Genomic DNA, 16,528 nt, shown 5'->3' with positions numbered 1-16,528 from the left:
TGATAAGGATGTCCGTCCCGTGATTTTCATACGGACGTGCTCCTGCAAAAAAAAAGAAAAAAAAAATCTCCTTCCGCTTGTTCCACTCCCCGCGACACCTCCATCCCACGCATCCCTCGTGGTGCCTCCGCCCGCCACCGGTCACTGCGCCTACCGCCGGCCCCTTTTTCCTGCCCTCGCCCAACCAGAGCTCGCCAACAGCCGCTTGCGCCTACGGCCGGCCCCTTTCCCCAGCCCTCGCCTGGCCAGAGCCCGCCGACGGCCTGCGCCATCGTCGACTTGTCCCAGCCTTCCCCTCCGCCCACCTACGATGGTGGCAGCCGCATCCCGGCCAAAGCTCGCCGGCGGCCTCTCCCCGCCGCCCCCCTCTGCTCACCTCTAGAAGGGGTTGCGACGGCGCTGCCCTCTGCCCGCCCATCCCCCGCTTGTGATGCATCGTACAGAAGAAAGTGTGAAAACGCATGTTGCAAGCGTGCAAATGTTTCATAAGGATGTTTCAGATGTTTCATATGTATGTTGCAAATATTTCATAAGGATGTTGCAAAAGTAGATTGGGATGTTACAAGCTTCTGTTCCTAATGTTTCATCTGTTTTTTCAGATGTATATTGCAAGTGTGTTTATTTGAATGTTGCATATGTTCCACACATATGTTGCAAATGTTTTATCTGGATGTTGCGTATGTTTTACAATGGTTTTGAGGTGTTTTTGCAAGGGTTTCAGATACATGTTTCAAGTGTTTCGTCTGTCTTGATATGTATGTTGCAAGTGTTGCATCTGGATATTTTTAAAAGTAAATCGGGTGTTGCATCTCGCTCTCTCCTCGCCTTCTACTGCCTCGCCTCGGTGTCTCCACCTTCTCTCGGTGCCGGCTAGGCATCCGAACCAGAGGCGCAGGCGGGCGCCGCCCCCTCCCCTTGTTCTCGATGCTGGCAGCGCGTCATGGGACAGCGGCGCGGCAGGGGATGGGCCGCCATGAGTACACGCGGGGCGCACGTTCCTTCTGTTCCGTTACATGGGGGAGGAATAGGTGTGCTCGTTTCTTCTATTATGCGCTGAGATTGAACGGCTCTTGTTCCTTGAATCGGATGGCCCCGAGCTCTGTCCAAACACGTCCTCGGGCTGGACGTCCGGACGCTAGTCGTCTTGTTGTCTTATTGACTTTATTAAGTAACCATTAGTGCAGGCAAATCCATTTGCCTGAGCCAGGCTACCGTTTTCCAGTACCTAGGTACTCGTGCCCTGCCTGTGTCCGGATGGGCAGCTTCCAGATAGGGTTCGCATCGAAACACGTCTGTACTGCGGTGTTGCCTAGGACTCATGCTAGGCAAGAGGGGCAAAACAGTCTTTTCTTCTACCAAATGAGACCTTAATAATACACTCAACATCATCATATAGGAAGAGGGGAAAATTCTAGCCCACAGTGGAAAAGCTTGTAAACTTCCAGTGTCATATAAGAAATACTCTTGTGGAGATATGATTCGTCTGCTTTGTCTTGGACAGCCAAGAGTGCTTGGCCCAAGGTAAAGGTTAGAGACTTAGAGTTGTCAAACAAAAAATTCAGGGTTACATAGTTAAGCACGTTTTCTTCCGGTCCAAATAAGGAATTTTCTCTTGTTTGTGCACATTGGAACATGATGAATGTTCTTCGTTGAAGTATATACACCGCCCACCATAACATGAATGAATGGATTCGTCGGTATGATCTTCAGAAAAGATTCAGGCTGACAGAAGGATGTTGAGCGATCAGGAAAATGTGTCATTTGTCATTTCTTACCTTTTCGTGCAAGTTAGCGCTCTCGAGCTGCCTGGATTTTACTGTCCACCTCAGATTGTTTTACATCCATGTCTTTCTTCGACGAGTTTACTTGCTTATTCTCTAGAAGTTGTTCAGAATCTTTCGGTGCACTCGAACCACCACTGCAATGAGATAACAAAGGTTGGCTTTAGCTACCACCAGGTTTGCTGGATCACAGTTTGGAAATAATGCTTTTAATTCAGAAGTTTCTCAATATACCTTAATCTGTTTACATCTAATTTCTCAAGCTTCTTTAATATAGGCTCAACCCAGCCTTGCTCGACAGCACATATATTTCTCATGTATGGAAGCTCATGATAAATAACATACATTGGAAACTTCCCATACTCGTGACCTTCCAGTACAGAAGATGGATGCACCTGCAAAAGAAGTTCAACAAAATTCTCAAACAACACAATGTGAAGAGAAGTCATGAATAAGTTTGCCAGAATGATTAAATACGTGATTAAAAGCTTAATTTGTGTTATACCACAAACTTTGCTCAGATATGATTAAGTGTGGCACTGTGGGTGTGCTCAGATATGATATGCCTAACGTTTTAGTATATCTAAACTACTCTGAAAGAGGGCACACTAGCAAGCAGCTTGTTGTCAAGATGTGGCACACCAAGAAACAATTTACGTAGCTATCAGCAGTACGTTTCTATGGCTCCTATGTCCAGTAGAAACAAGGGACAAAAAAGTATGCACATTTTCACCTTAAGTGGTGCTGATCTTATAAGTATAATAATTTCTCCAATATGCAGAAGTGCTACGTATCATTGCATTGAGAATAAAGGAGAGTACAAAACACAAACATCACCCACCACACCCTCACCCAAATAAAGTTACAAGTACAATAATGGTTCAGGATTATTCGTCTCCCTTAATTTTCAGGCAGCTCAACATTACAATAAGCTAAATCTGACAAAGAAATTACAAGATTACAAACATGTACAAGTTGGATCCTATAGCCAACAGTACGGTAGCCATTTGTGATGCAGCATCCTCTCAGCTAGCTGGTTACAATGTCCAACGCAGAGACAAGGTAATAAATAGCGGCGGTAGCGGCCACAATAGCACTAGCGGCCCATTGCCGCTACCGTTACGAGGTAGCGCTATGAACTTTGCAGCCTGGAACTTTGCGGTCGCAATTCTAAATAGCGGGTGATATTGCGGGCCGCAATTGCACGTAGCAGGCCGCAATAGCGTGCAACCAAATAACCCTTATGCAGATGGAGATGGTTCAAGTGACCATGAGGCTGATGATGTTGTTGCTTCTGACAATGACAACGAGTGATAAGTCTTGCGATCTATTTTATGGCTCATAAGTCATATAATATGTTTCTTTGAAAACTCTTAGTGTGATAATTTAATGCGTGGAACACCATGTTTATTTTCTTAATTTAAGTATGTGAGATATAAGTTCTTTGAGTGCAATTAAATGTCTATTTATGCTCATTGTTCATGATATATGTACTTAAAATTATGTGAGATTATCAGGTGCCCCTATTGGAACTTATCATCCGCAATATCGCCCGCTACCCGCAATCATCGAGTTTACTTGCTTATTCTCTGCTGGAAGTTCAGAATCTTTCGGTGCACTCCAGCCACCACTGCGATGAGACACCGAAGGTTGACTTTAGCTATCACCAGGTTTTCTGGATCACAGTTTGGAAATAATGCTTATAATTCAGAAATTTCTCACTTTACCTTAATCTGCTTATATCTAATTTCTCAAGCTTCTTTAATATAGGCTCAACCCAGGCTTGCTCGACGGCACAGATATTTCGTACTTATCAGCTAATGATAAATAACATACATTGGAAACTTCCCATACTCATCACCTTCCAGTAGAGAAGACGGATGCACCTGCAAAGAAGTTCAACAAAATTCTCAAACAACATAATGGCCCCGTTCGCTTGTCTTAAAAATGGCTTGTTCGGCTTCTTTTTTCAGCCGGAACAGTGTTTTTCTCTCACAACAATTCAGCCAGAACAGTGTTTTTCAGCCAGTTTCAGCCAAGTTTCAGACCAGCGAACGGGGCCAATGTGAAGAGAAGTCATGACTAAGTTTGACAGGATGATTAAATATGTGATTAAAAGCTTAATTTGTGTTACTTATACCACAAGCTTTGCTCAGATATGATTAAGTGTGGCACTGTACGGGTGTGCTCAGATATGATATGCCTAACGTTTTAGTACATCTAAACTACTCCGAAAGAGGGCACATTAGCAAGCAGCTTGTTGTCAAGATGTGGCACACCAAGAAACAATTTAAGTAGCTATCAGCAGTATCTTTGGCTCCTATGTCCAGTAGAAACAAGGGACAAAAAAGCATGCAAATTTTCACCCAGAGTGGTGCTGATCTTATAAGTATAATAATTTCTCGAATATGCAACACAAACACCACCCACCACACCCTCACCTAAATAAAGTTACAAGTACAATAATGGTTCAGGATTGTTCTGTCTCCCTTAATTTTCGGGCAGCTCAACATTGCAATAAGCTAAATCTGACAAAGAAATTACACGATTACATACCTGTACAAGTTGGGTCCTATAGCCAACAGTATGGTAGCTTTTGTGATGCAGCATCCTCTCAGCTAGCTGGTTACCATATCCTACGCAGAGAGCTCTCCTCAGCTTTCTATAGTCAGGGTCACTCTTCCGGCTTTTCCTTGCATGCACATCAGTTGAACCTAAATTTAACAACATTTCAAGTTATGTGGACCTGTTTTCCCGAGATGACATTATAGGAATCAAAGGACACGGACAATTTACAGCAATCCCACTTGTTAGACAGCCACATAGGGCACCTGGGCCATCGGCCCATTATGGTTAATTATAGATTGATTGATATCGGTGGTCATAATTCTATAAACCAGCCCGGGATCCTCCTAGCCTATATATGTAACCTTGTCATTAGTCTCCTAATTAATCTATCAATTTTCTATGCCGTACTTTGCTTTCATGGTACCAGACGCCTCTAGGTCTGCCTTAGCTCTCGCGCGCCCCTGGCTGCGCATCTTCCCTGTGCGTGGAACCTTTCCCCGCTCCAACCATGTTGGGCACTCCCATCCCGACCACCCAATCCTCCTCTGCCGCCATTCCTCCAGACGATGTGACCCGCGCCCGTGCTGTGGAGGCCGAGCACGCTCGTGCGTCTGAGGCCGAGAGCGACCGTGCTGCGCTCGAGAGGAGCGCTCGTGCCGACGAGGCCAAGCGCGCACGCGCTGCTGCCCTGGAGCACCAACGGGCTGACGCCGCCGCCGCCACTAACGTGCGCTCAGGCCACCGAACAGGAAGCCGCGGCAGCGGCTCAGGAGCGCGACTCCGCCGCCGCACGCGCCCGCGACGTGCTCTCCCGTGCTGCTCGCGAACGGGAAGCCACCGAGGCCGCTGCCAAGGACGCTGCTTCCGACGCCGGGCAGCGGCCCTCGCCAACCGCTCCGGGATGTCCTGCTAGCCCATGAGGCCGCAGCCATCATCAATCTGCATGCCCAGGCCATCGGCGTCCAGAACATTCGCTCCCTCGTCTCCGCCGTCCTCGACATGGAGTCTAATACTACAATCGCTGGCACCACCAGATGCTTCTGGTCCTCGGCAAGTTTTCGCTCCAGCGCCATGTTCTCGCCGATGTAGCCAACCATACCTTCCCTGACTGGGCGCAGATGGACTGCGTCGTCATGACGTGGCTCCTCGGCACCGTCTCCCCCAACCTTGAGGAGATCGTTCGGGAGGATCCTACCACCGCCTGCTCCATCTGGCTTGCTCTGGAACATCAGTTCCTTGGCAATTGCGAACAGCGCGCCCTCTATTTCGACGCCGCCTTCAGGAACTTTGTGCAGGGCAATCTCTCCATCACCGACTACTGCCGCAAGTTCAAGTCCATGGCTGATGCCCTGGGTGACTTGGGCGAGGCTGTCACCGATCGCACGCTCGTCCTCAACATCATCCGTGGCCTCAATGAGCGCTTCGCCTCCATCGGCATGCGTCTTCGACGTGGACGCCCGTTCCCCACCTTCCTGGAGTTCGGAACGACGTTCTCCTTGAAGAACTCAGTCTGGCACATCGCTCGGTGCCCCCGCCCACCGCGTTCGTCGCATTCGGCACCGGCGGTACTGCTGGACCTCCACACCAACCACCCAACAGGCCGCCAACACCGCAGTAGTCCTCCAGCGCTGCTCCTGGTGCCCCCAGCAACTCCTGTAACTCGGGCAAAGGCGACAAGCGTGGCTCACGCGCCGGCAAAGGCAAGGGGCGGCGCTACCCCTCCTTCAACCAATACCGCACAGCACCAGCAGCAGCAGCAGGCGTCGGGTTTCCACGGTGGCTCCTGGCCTAGTTTCTACAGCCCTGGTCTGGCTCCATCAACATGTGGCTAGGGAATCAGCCTCCCTTGGCCCCTCTCCCGGCTCCACATCCTCCTTGCTGGCTCAGCCACAGGCCTTTGTGGCCGGCGCCCAGGGACAGTGGACTGCTTCTCCTCCCGGCTACTACCACCCCCTGGCCCGCATGTCGTCATGGGTCCCGCAGGGGTTGGCGTCTTCGTTCAACACCATGTCGCTGACTCCGCCTCAGCAACATGACTGGATCTTCGACACCGGCGCCACCTCGCACATGACCTCCGACGCTGATACTCCCTCCGACACTACCTCCACGCATTATCGTATTCCACCTTCCATTGTTGTCGGTAACGGTTCTTTACTTCTGGTCACCTCCATTGGCACCGTTCACCTTCCCGGTTCCATGAGTCCTAATAATGTCCTTGTTTCCCCTGGTCTTATTAAGAATCTTATTTCCGTTCGCCAGTTTACTACCAACAACAATTGTTTTGTTAAATTTGATCCCGCTAGTTGTTCTGTGAAGGATCTGCAGTCCCGGAGGGTGATCACCAGGTGCAATAGCTCTGGTCCGTTGTACCCTCTTCGCCCATCTGGCGCGCTATCGCCTCCTGTAGCCCACCTCGCCTCCACTGCCGCATCCACCTTATGGCACCTTTGTCTCGGTCATCCTAGATTTGAGACTTTGTCCAAACTTATGGCTTGTAATAAAGAAATTAGAACATCTATCTGTCATGCATGTCAGCTAGGACGTCATATTCGTCTTCCTTTTCCTGTGTCAGCATCACGTGCCTCACATGTTTTTGATCTTATACACTGTGATTTATGGACCTCGCTAGTTCTTAGTGTATCGGGTTTCAAATATTATTTGGTCATTCTCAACGATTGCTCAAACTACATGTGGATGTTTCCTTTACGCCTCAAGTCTGACATTTTTGCCACCCTGTCTAATTTCTTTGCTCTTGTTTCCACACAGTTTGGGCGCAAAATCAAGTCTGTCCAATGTGACAATGGGCGCGAGTTTGACAACTCCAGCGCCCTCTAGAGCTCCTCCTACGGCTACCTCGACGCCACCAGCTACTTCGCCCGCACAGCCATGTGCGGCAGCCTCGGCGTCTCCGTCACTGCCCACATAGCCACGTGCGGCAGCTTCGATGTCTCCTGCACAGCCCTGTGCGGCTGTCCAGCTTTTGCCGCGTCCCGCCATCACCCAGGTGTACAGCCGGCGCCGCCTAGTTCCTTCAGTGCCCCCACCATCATCGCCGGTTGCTCCTGCGCCCCTTCCGAAGGGTGTTGTGGTCATTCCCCCTGTGGTCAATCAGCATTCAATGACCACCAGGGCGAAACGCGACATCCGTCTTCCTGCTGTCTACCATGCTGCGCCATTGTCTCTTGTTCCGAAGACATACCGCTCCGCTCTCGCTGACTCGAACTGGCAAGCCGCCATGCTGAGGAGCATGCTACCCTTCTCCAGAAGAGCACTTGGGATCTGGTTGCACGCCCCCTGGCGCAAATGTGGTGATAGGGAAATGGATCTTCAAATACAAGTTCAAGGCTGATGGTTCGTTGGAGCGCTATAAAGCTCGATGGGTTCTCCGCGGCTTCACATAGCGCCCAAGTGTTGATTTTGCAGAAATCTTCAGCCCCATCGTTAAACCGGCCACTGTGCGGACTGTGCTCTCCCTGGCTCTCTCTCGCAACTGGCCTGTTCGTCAACTTGATGTGAAGAATGCTTTCCTCCACGACAATCTTGATGAGATAGAGCCCTCCGGATTTGAGGATTCCAATCATCCGGACTACGTCTGCCGTCTAAACCGCTCCCTCTACGGTCTCAAGTAGGCACCTTGGGCATGGTACAACCACTTTACAGCCTACTTGGTCTCTCTCGGGTTCGTGGATTCGTGTTCGACCGCGGTGCTGACATTATTTACCTACTGCTCTATGTGGATGACATTGTCCGCACTGCTTCGTCGACAACACTCCTCCAGCGCACCATTCATGCCCTACAGCAGGAGTTCTCGATGAAGGACTTGGGTGATCTTCATCACTTTCTCGAGATGCAGGTTCAGCGATGGCCTGATGGTCTCTTCCTCTCGCAGTGCCAGTACATGTAGGAGATCCTTGACCGTGCGGGCATGGCTGCATGCAAGCCCTGCTCCACCCTGGTGGACACTTGTTCGAAGGTCTCCGCCCTGGATGGTGCTCCTGTCAGTGACACCACAGATTTTCAGAGTCTGGCTGTGCTTTATAGTACCTCACATTCACTCGTCCAGACATCTCCTATGCTGTCCAGCAGGTCTGCCTCCATATGCACGACCCCCGGGTGCCTCATCTTGCAGCCCTGAAGCGCATCCTGCGGTACATACGTGGTACTCTTCACCTTGGGCTGCTCATTCGACCCTCAGCACAGTTTGCTCTGGTGGTTTACTCCGACGCCGACTGGGCTGGCTATCCCGACACACGGAAGTCCACCTCGGGCTATGCCGTGTTTCTCGGCGATAGCCTCGTCTCTCCAGGTCCAGCGCCGAAGCCGAGTATATATCGTGGTGTGGCCAATGTAGTGGCTGAGGCTTCCTGGCTGCGGCAACTTCTATGTGAGCTCCACTCCCCACCCAGCAAGGCTATCTTGGTGTATTGCGACAACAACGCCGTCTACATGTCATCCAACCCGGTTCAGCACCAACGCACCAAACAATTTAAGTAGCTATCAGCAGTTTCTTTGGCTCCTATGTCCAGTAGAAACAAGGGACAAAAAAGCATGCAAATTTTCACCTTGAGTGGTGCTGATCTTATAAGTATAATAATTTCTCGAATATGCAGGAGTGTTGTGTATCATTGCATTGAGATAAAGGAGAGTACAAAACACAAACACCACCCACCACACCCTCACCCAAATAAAGTTACAAGTACAATAATGGTTCAGGATTGTTCGTCTCCCTTAATTTTCGGGCAGCTCAACATTACAATAAGCTAAATCTGACAAAGAAATTACACGATTACATACCTGTACAAGTTGGGTCATATAGCCCATAGTATGGTAACCATTGTGATGCAGCATCCTCTCAGCTAGCTGGTTACCATATCCTACGCAGAGAGCTCTCCTCAGCTTTCTATAGTCAGGGTCACTGTTCCAGCTTTTCCTTGCATGCACATCAGTTGAACCTAAATTTAACAACATTTCAAGTTAAGTTACGTGGACCTGTTTTCTCGAGATGACATTATAAGAATCAAAGGACACGGACAATTTACAGCAATCCCACTTGTTAGACAGCCACATAGGGCACCTGGGCCATCGGCCCATTATGGTTAATTATAGATTGATTGATATCTATTAGGCAAGGAGATCCCACGGTGGTCATGATTCTATAAACCAGCCCGGGATCCTCCTTGCCTATATATGTAACCTTGCCAATGGCCTCCTAATCAATCTATCAATTTTTTGTGCCATACTTTGCTTTCACCACTAAGTGACAACTGATGACGCAACAATAAAAAAAGAATGGTATTTGGCATTTCCAAATATCACATTTCTGTGTGCTTTTTTTAATATCTGACAGACTGACCATGTGCTTACATTTCAGCAACCAGAAAACCTTAGTTAAATGACTAAAAAAACAGATATATCAGATAACTAAAGTGAGCTCTGGGCATTTAAGGACTAATCATCAGTATTAGTGTATTACCCTGAGTAATCACTTGTTACATCTCCTTAGTTTATATTTCCATTTATACGACCTTTTTGTTTTTTTAAGCTGGTATTAGGATCAAGACAAATTAACAAAACCTACAGTTTCCTAGACTCTAATTGACCAACAGAGGGCACCCATGCTACATAAATGGCAGTTTTGAAGCACCTCTTTTAGGTAATAATCCTTATAAAACAAGATGGGAACTACTACTAATACTATTAGAACAGCAACAAAACCTTCTATGGAGTGCATCATTAGTTCAACCTATGAATTTGGTAGAATGACCCCATTCCTCAAGCTAACACTAATTATTAGCTTGTGAGGGATGAAGTTGCGATGGATCAACTCATTCAATTCCATCAAACAAACAAAAATGTAAGGAGTGAGAAGACGATGAATCACCCACATTCTCACACCAAACACCCTATTAGTCCACAGTAAGTAGGGGTACACTAGAGTTGAAGCCCAACATGAGCCATCAACTCATAGACGTGCTATTCAGGGCTCAGATAAACGTGGTTTGGCTCCAAGGAATTGGCTCAGCACGAAGAGGGAAACGTCAATCAACATCGGTTCCAACAATACTCACGGTTAGGAAAAAAAATGTTCTCCTAAAATTTGGTTAGGTAGTACTATGTATGAATTATGATAGGGCAAGACAATTCTATCTGGATAGTAGCCTTTTTCCGGTTCACAAAAGCAGTGTATGCATACAAAATGACAGATGTACAAAATCTTCATCAGGATGGATGTGCAGCAACAGGCCAACAGCTACGCCTTCCGCTCAACTCAAGCATTTGAACAGACTTTCTCTGGGAATGATGGTTAAAAAAAATGGCATTAGCACCCAAAACAAACAAGGAAGTTTACTTGGAACCGCCAGAAGCTGATGCATCGTTTTAACTAAAGAGAAGAATGTACCTTGTTTGGAACTGCTACAGCACAACCGGTCATCGTCCACGTAAGTTGCATTCAGTCCCATCATCCATGAACCTACTGATATGTCGTCGTGTGCATAACTCTGCAGTGATGCACTGTGTGACAGAGAAGACAAAGCTGAGGTGAAGAAAGACCTGGTGGGCAGAAATAAAGCACCAGAAAAAGGAAGAGCTTCTGTCCAGACAAAAAATTGGTAGCACATATTTCTCAATAGAAACATCTAATGCTCAAATTTTGACATGGGAATGCTTAAACGTGTCCTTGCATCTTGAAGATAACGGTGATATTTATCCTTGACAGAATATGACATGATGTGTGTTCTTTAGGAAGTAAATTAAAATAGCATTCTAATCAATGCACTCATTGATAATTCATAGGTATTCAATAATAATTATTTGGATAACTATCACGGCAACATATGTTAGGGACTTAGATATAAGAAATTAAAGTTGAAAAGAAAAGATTAGTTGTTTCATCCACCACAAAAGATTCACCCAAATGTCACATTCAGTCTGATGTAATCCAACTCCTGCATCAGCATAAGATGTTCTGCAGATTCAAAAGCTCAGGGACTGTTGCACATACTATTAATCTAGCTAACTAGGATGGTGTTGCTCAAAGTCGGTTTAACTTGGTATTGGTTAAGATGAAACAGGGAGACACAAGCTGGCACATACTATTAACCACTTACCTATTTATGTTGATGTAGCGTGCCAAATTTTTTGAGAGGATAAACAAAGAACCAGAAGCATGTCGAAAAAATCTGCTTTTATGAATAAAGTGAATCAGTCAATGAAAATGAAAAAAACATGACAGAGACTGCATCTTGAACGAAAAAACCTAGAAACTTATACCAAGGAAAAAAACAAAGAATATTACTGAATAACAGCAAGTGCAACAATTGTGCTGAAACTGAAAGTGCTGGGTAGTGGTTCCAATAGTTGGTGCCACTCTTGTTAGAGTATCTTTGATAGTTTAGGATTGTAATTTGATATTGCCATATGTATTTGGGGCCTGGGAGGCAATTTACCCCCGAAGTCTCTGTACTCTATATACTGCCCGAGAGGCTCAACACAATATATCCCACGCATTATTTCGTATCTACTATGCTTTCATGGTATCGCGAGTTTACGTTTCATTCCTGAACCCTCAGGCTTACCGCTATCATACCATTGCGCCACCTCTGGGGAGATCGATCTCTACTGGGGGAAGCACCCTTGTAATTAGGTTGGACTGATCTAATTGATCTGCCTGTGTATCATTGTCAAGCAGCATGGGGCGGCAGCAGGCCAATAGCAAGCATCCTCCTCTCTGTGCTGTCAGGCTAATCTACCACCGGCATTGTAGGACCATGTGACCGTCTCGCGCCGATTGCGCCGCGCCATGGCCACAACATCGGCGGGAGTTGTGCCCCATAGGTTGTTGACCGCCGGCTGGGCCATGCCACACTGCCTTTTGGGTCACATCGTGGCTCACCATGCCAGGTAGATGTTGCTGCTGTTTTTTTTTCAATCAAAGATTGGGGCTGCGTTTCCCTATCTACCGATTCCTCGATGTTGGATCGTCGACCCTCCCAAGGTCAAGGTTGTCGTTGCATGCCCTCCTAGGCAACAATGATGTTGCTCGTGGTCATACTATCTTCATGGTCCGCCTATCCAAGCTGGCACCACCCATGATGCCGATCCTCCTCAAGCTAACTCTGGATCCGAGTCCGTGCTTATTGCCGCCACCTCCGGAACATCACCACTAGTGTCACTGACGGATGATGTGTGAGCGCTTATTGATACGTCCGAGCAGCCCGATCTACGTTCACCATTTGGTCGGCTCATTGTCCTGCTGCGGTCATTGTCAAGAAGTTCGTGATTATGTGTACTCATGTGCCTATGTTGATGCTTCGGACCTGCGCCTCCCTCCATAGCTCTGACCACATCCACCTTGACCTCGGCTACTTCGTTGACAAAACGGGCTATCGTTCGAAGCTACTCGTTAGTTTCCACTCCAATGACAACATCTGCAATTCGACTCGCTACAACAATAAGTGGATTAGTCTTCGATTTCTTCTCTAGTCTTATTGTCTGTGATGCTCTCTCTACGACATCAGAGGGATATTTGAGTATATTTGGTAGTTTAGCATTGTATTCAACATTGCCATATGTATCTGGGGAGGCAACTTGCCCCCAAGTCTCTGTACTCTATGGGTGTATTTGGTTTCCTGGCCTGCTTTTGGCCTGGCTAGCCATCTAAGCCTCGACAGTCTAGGCCTGCTTCCACCAAGCCAATCTCCAGTTGTTTGGTTGTCTGCTTTGCCTAAGCCTGGCTAGCAAATGGTGCGTTTCGTTGCCTAGTTTGCTTTGCATAGAATCACCTCTTCTTTGAGCCGGTAAGTTTACCTTCTTGAGACATTTTATCGAACAGTTAGTGGGCATGCTCAATTGCATCCTTCTCCACTACACGAGCTAGTCGAGCGACCTAGCCACGTGAGCCCCTGCCGCGCGAGCCCAAGAAGCGGTCGTGAGAAAGGTATACCATGTCGCTGCGGCGCACGTTGGTTGTCATGAGTGCTTGATGTTGGGGTGTAGCGGCGCGGGGTGTGCTCTTGGAGCGCGGTGTGACGTTCGGCGGAGCGAGAGGTCCGACGGCCGCGACTGAAGGTCTCGCTCCTAGAGCTTGGCGCAGCACTCGGCGGAGCGGGAGGTGTGGTGGCGAAGACCAAAGGGGCCGTTCTTGGAGGCTGGAGCTCAGCTTAGCGCTCGGAGGAGTGGGAGGTGGGGCGGCGAGGACTGAAGGGTGGGAGGTGAGGAAGTGTGGACCCACGTCAGGAGGTGAGGTTTGCGCGAGTCAAGCCAGGCTCCGCGAAAACGGACACCTCTTGCGTTTTTGTTAAGCCTGGCTAAGGGGTGTCACTGGGCCTGAACCAGGCTACCAAACACTTCAAAGGTTGCATTGCGGAAGCCTGACAAGGATAGCGCAGGTTACTAAACACTGCCTATATATACCACCAGAGAGGCTAAGAATGCAATCTATCCCACGCATTATACCCAATCTACCACGCTTTTCATTCTCAAATTTAAAAATAAACCGGAATGGACATTGTAAGGTCAAAAAGGCAACTTGTAGTCCCTAGAAGATAGTATAACTGAATTCTTGTTACAAGGTTAGAATCTATGGTGAAATTGCCTATTGCACTCGACTAATGGTTGTGAAAAATTGAATGATCTCTATTGGAGATGCTTCATCTACCCAGGGGGTATCCTCTGAGTAGCAAGCAAGCATTTTATTACTTGCCAACCGCCAAACATGGTGTAAATTAGTATTTGAATGCTCTTATAGCAAGAATATGGTATCTACTAACAGGAAAAAGAATAAACTAATTCAGGAGAATGAGAAGATGGTAATTAACGCACGTTTTTGAATCTCCGAATTTCCACCAGTCAGGTTCATACCATTGTTGCCACCTATAATTGGCATTGACATCAAAATCACTTTGATAGTTGACTAACAAGAGGCAAAGAAATCCAAAATGAAATGCCACACACCCACGCAAAAACAGAAAAATAGTGATTATAGCCAAATTTTCACTATATCTGCACCCTCACAATAACAATCTACGCACCCATGAGGCAAGCGCATCCTCCTCGAATTTACTCTTGCTTTGCGCCTGTACAGTGGTAGCACATAACGCATTAGTTGTTCATCAGAATTATTTGCTAACTAGATTGAACTGTCAAAAGAACTGACTACAAAAGGTTGCTAAAACATTTGCTCAGTGCATTCCACTACATGGCACAACTTTGCAAGGATTAAGCATCTCTACTGAATCAACAAAAAAAACAGACTTCTACTTCAAAATGAGATGGCTTGGAGTTGGAGTCATAGAGATACCATACGCGCTAGGCTATCAATAAATAAAAAACCTGATGATTAAGTAAAGAACGCACATACTTTTCATTTATGACAACCCCTGATTTCATACAACCCATATACAATCCTTGGCTACCTCGACGGCCTTCGAGCATCTCAATTAACCCAGCTGACAGAATAGTTGCAAGAGGACAGTTTAAAACGAAGGGGCAAGATCAATAGAAGTACTGTATATCAGCATACACAGAGAACAGGAAAAAAGATACCTAAGTCAAGATTAATGTTATCCTCAACTTTGACATAGAATTCTGCATCCCAGGTTTCGACTGTGGCACTGAAGAAAAACTTTGCTTTGCTCGGTAATTCTTCTGCAGCCTCTTCATGACTTTCCTGCCCAATCCAAAATGCTTACAGTTTCAAATTTCATTGATGAAATGTATATGATCACATGGGTCCAACCTAGTCTTTGATGGAAGCAAGAAAGGTCTAAACTCTAAAGTCTTGCTTACGTACTACAACTTGTGAAGGACAATTGAGAATATGAGATACTAATAGGACCTTACAAGAAGCAAGAAGTCCTTTGTCTGCCGATTTTCATCGTCAATATTACGGTCCAAGCTATCACCTCGATTTGCACTGCGGGTCCAAAAAGGTACACATAATCAATAAAACGAGAGATGGGAAATGGATTATTTTTTTCTAATAAAAGAGAAAAGGATAGTGAAAATATTGTTAAATTCTGAACTATGCAATAACTCAAAGGTATAGATCCAGAACAAAACCTCCGACCAATAACAAAACGAATAACTACACCCTTTTCCTCAAGCTTCTTCAGAGCATCACCTGCAACTTACAGCGAAATAGAAGAATAGAGTTATAGTTATGAGTTGGAGAACATCCTTGTTTACACAAAACAATTCTAGCTACTCCATATTTATCCAGCATTTTAAATCAAATAATTTTGCCGTCTCTTCACCAACCACTCTCAAATTAGTTAAGTTTTCTAACACAAGCAATCTCTTCCGCTACTTGGTGTTGTCAAGGGAAATTATTTCTATCGCTAGGAATTAGCGAAATTTAAAGAACAAGAGCAGCAAACCTCTTGGCATCCAGGAGCCACGGAAGACGTTCCTCTTGCGACGAGAGCCAAACCCAGTGTAAACACCAATGACAGCAAGAAGCTTCTGCTTCTTGTCGGAGTCGACAGCTGCAGTCCTGTTCCCCCACAGGTACCCCTCGCTCTTGGCCTTGGTCAGGTCCATCTCCGCCTCAACAATTTTCCTTCCAATCGCTCTGTCACCACGGCATTTTGAGTCAGCAAAGCAGAAAAGTAACACAACAACCGAAATTCACTTACAAAAAAACTGAAAACTCACTCGCATCCGAGGTTCCTAAGCTTGTCCTCCACCAAGAGCACCTTCGGGACCTGCAATCAGGTGCCGCCGTCAGGCCGAATGAAGAGAAGAATTAAAAATGCCAGTCGACGGAGTGAAGAGGGGAGGAGAGATTCGCACGCTGCCAGAGCGCCTCTTCTCGAGGAGACCGGGCAGGATCGCCCGGGTCTGCGCATCCTGCCACAACCTGAGACGGAGCCAGGGATAAGATCAGGACTCCCTATCGGGTGCTGGGTCGGAGTGTCTGGGATCTGAGCGGGGTGGGTGGACGTACCGGCCGGCGACGTAGAGCCAGGCGAGGCAGGAGAGGAAGGCCATGACGAGAGGGACCCTGCCCGAGACGAGGGTGGAGGCGGCGGAGGAGGACGGGGCCTTGGACCGGCGGTTCTCGCGCCGCATGGCGCTGGCCAACGTCTCCACGGCGGCGGAGGAGATCTCCGACGTTGGGCTCTCGGCGCCTCCTTGCTGCCGTTAACCGAAAGGCGGGAGCCCAAAACTAACGAAGT

The 16,528-nt window shown here is 47.4% G+C and overlaps 1 protein-coding gene across 1 annotated transcript; it reads right to left on the bottom strand.

The window, feature by feature from the left end:
- Window positions 1–10,479: 10,479 nt before the first annotated feature.
- Window positions 10,480–16,528, bottom strand: LOC136522651 (hydroxyproline O-galactosyltransferase HPGT2-like). The gene is made up of 12 exons (XM_066516461.1): window positions 16,297–16,528; window positions 16,143–16,209; window positions 16,005–16,054; window positions 15,728–15,921; window positions 15,411–15,471; window positions 15,192–15,264; window positions 14,895–15,018; window positions 14,710–14,797; window positions 14,172–14,222; window positions 11,459–11,530; window positions 10,750–10,862; window positions 10,480–10,640 (listed from the first exon to the last, which is right to left on the bottom strand). The coding sequence occupies exons 1-12, from the start codon at window positions 16,419–16,421 to the stop codon at window positions 10,618–10,620; spliced, it is 1,041 nt and encodes a 346-aa protein (XP_066372558.1). The 5' UTR covers window positions 16,422–16,528; the 3' UTR covers window positions 10,480–10,617.

Source organism: Miscanthus floridulus, chromosome 18, assembly GCF_019320115.1.
Source record: "Miscanthus floridulus cultivar M001 chromosome 18, ASM1932011v1, whole genome shotgun sequence".
In the NCBI taxonomy this organism is placed as follows: domain Eukaryota; kingdom Viridiplantae; phylum Streptophyta; class Magnoliopsida; order Poales; family Poaceae; genus Miscanthus; species Miscanthus floridulus.
The sequence above is the reverse complement of the archived record's forward strand: the minus strand, read 5'-3'. Positions and strand labels throughout refer to the sequence as shown.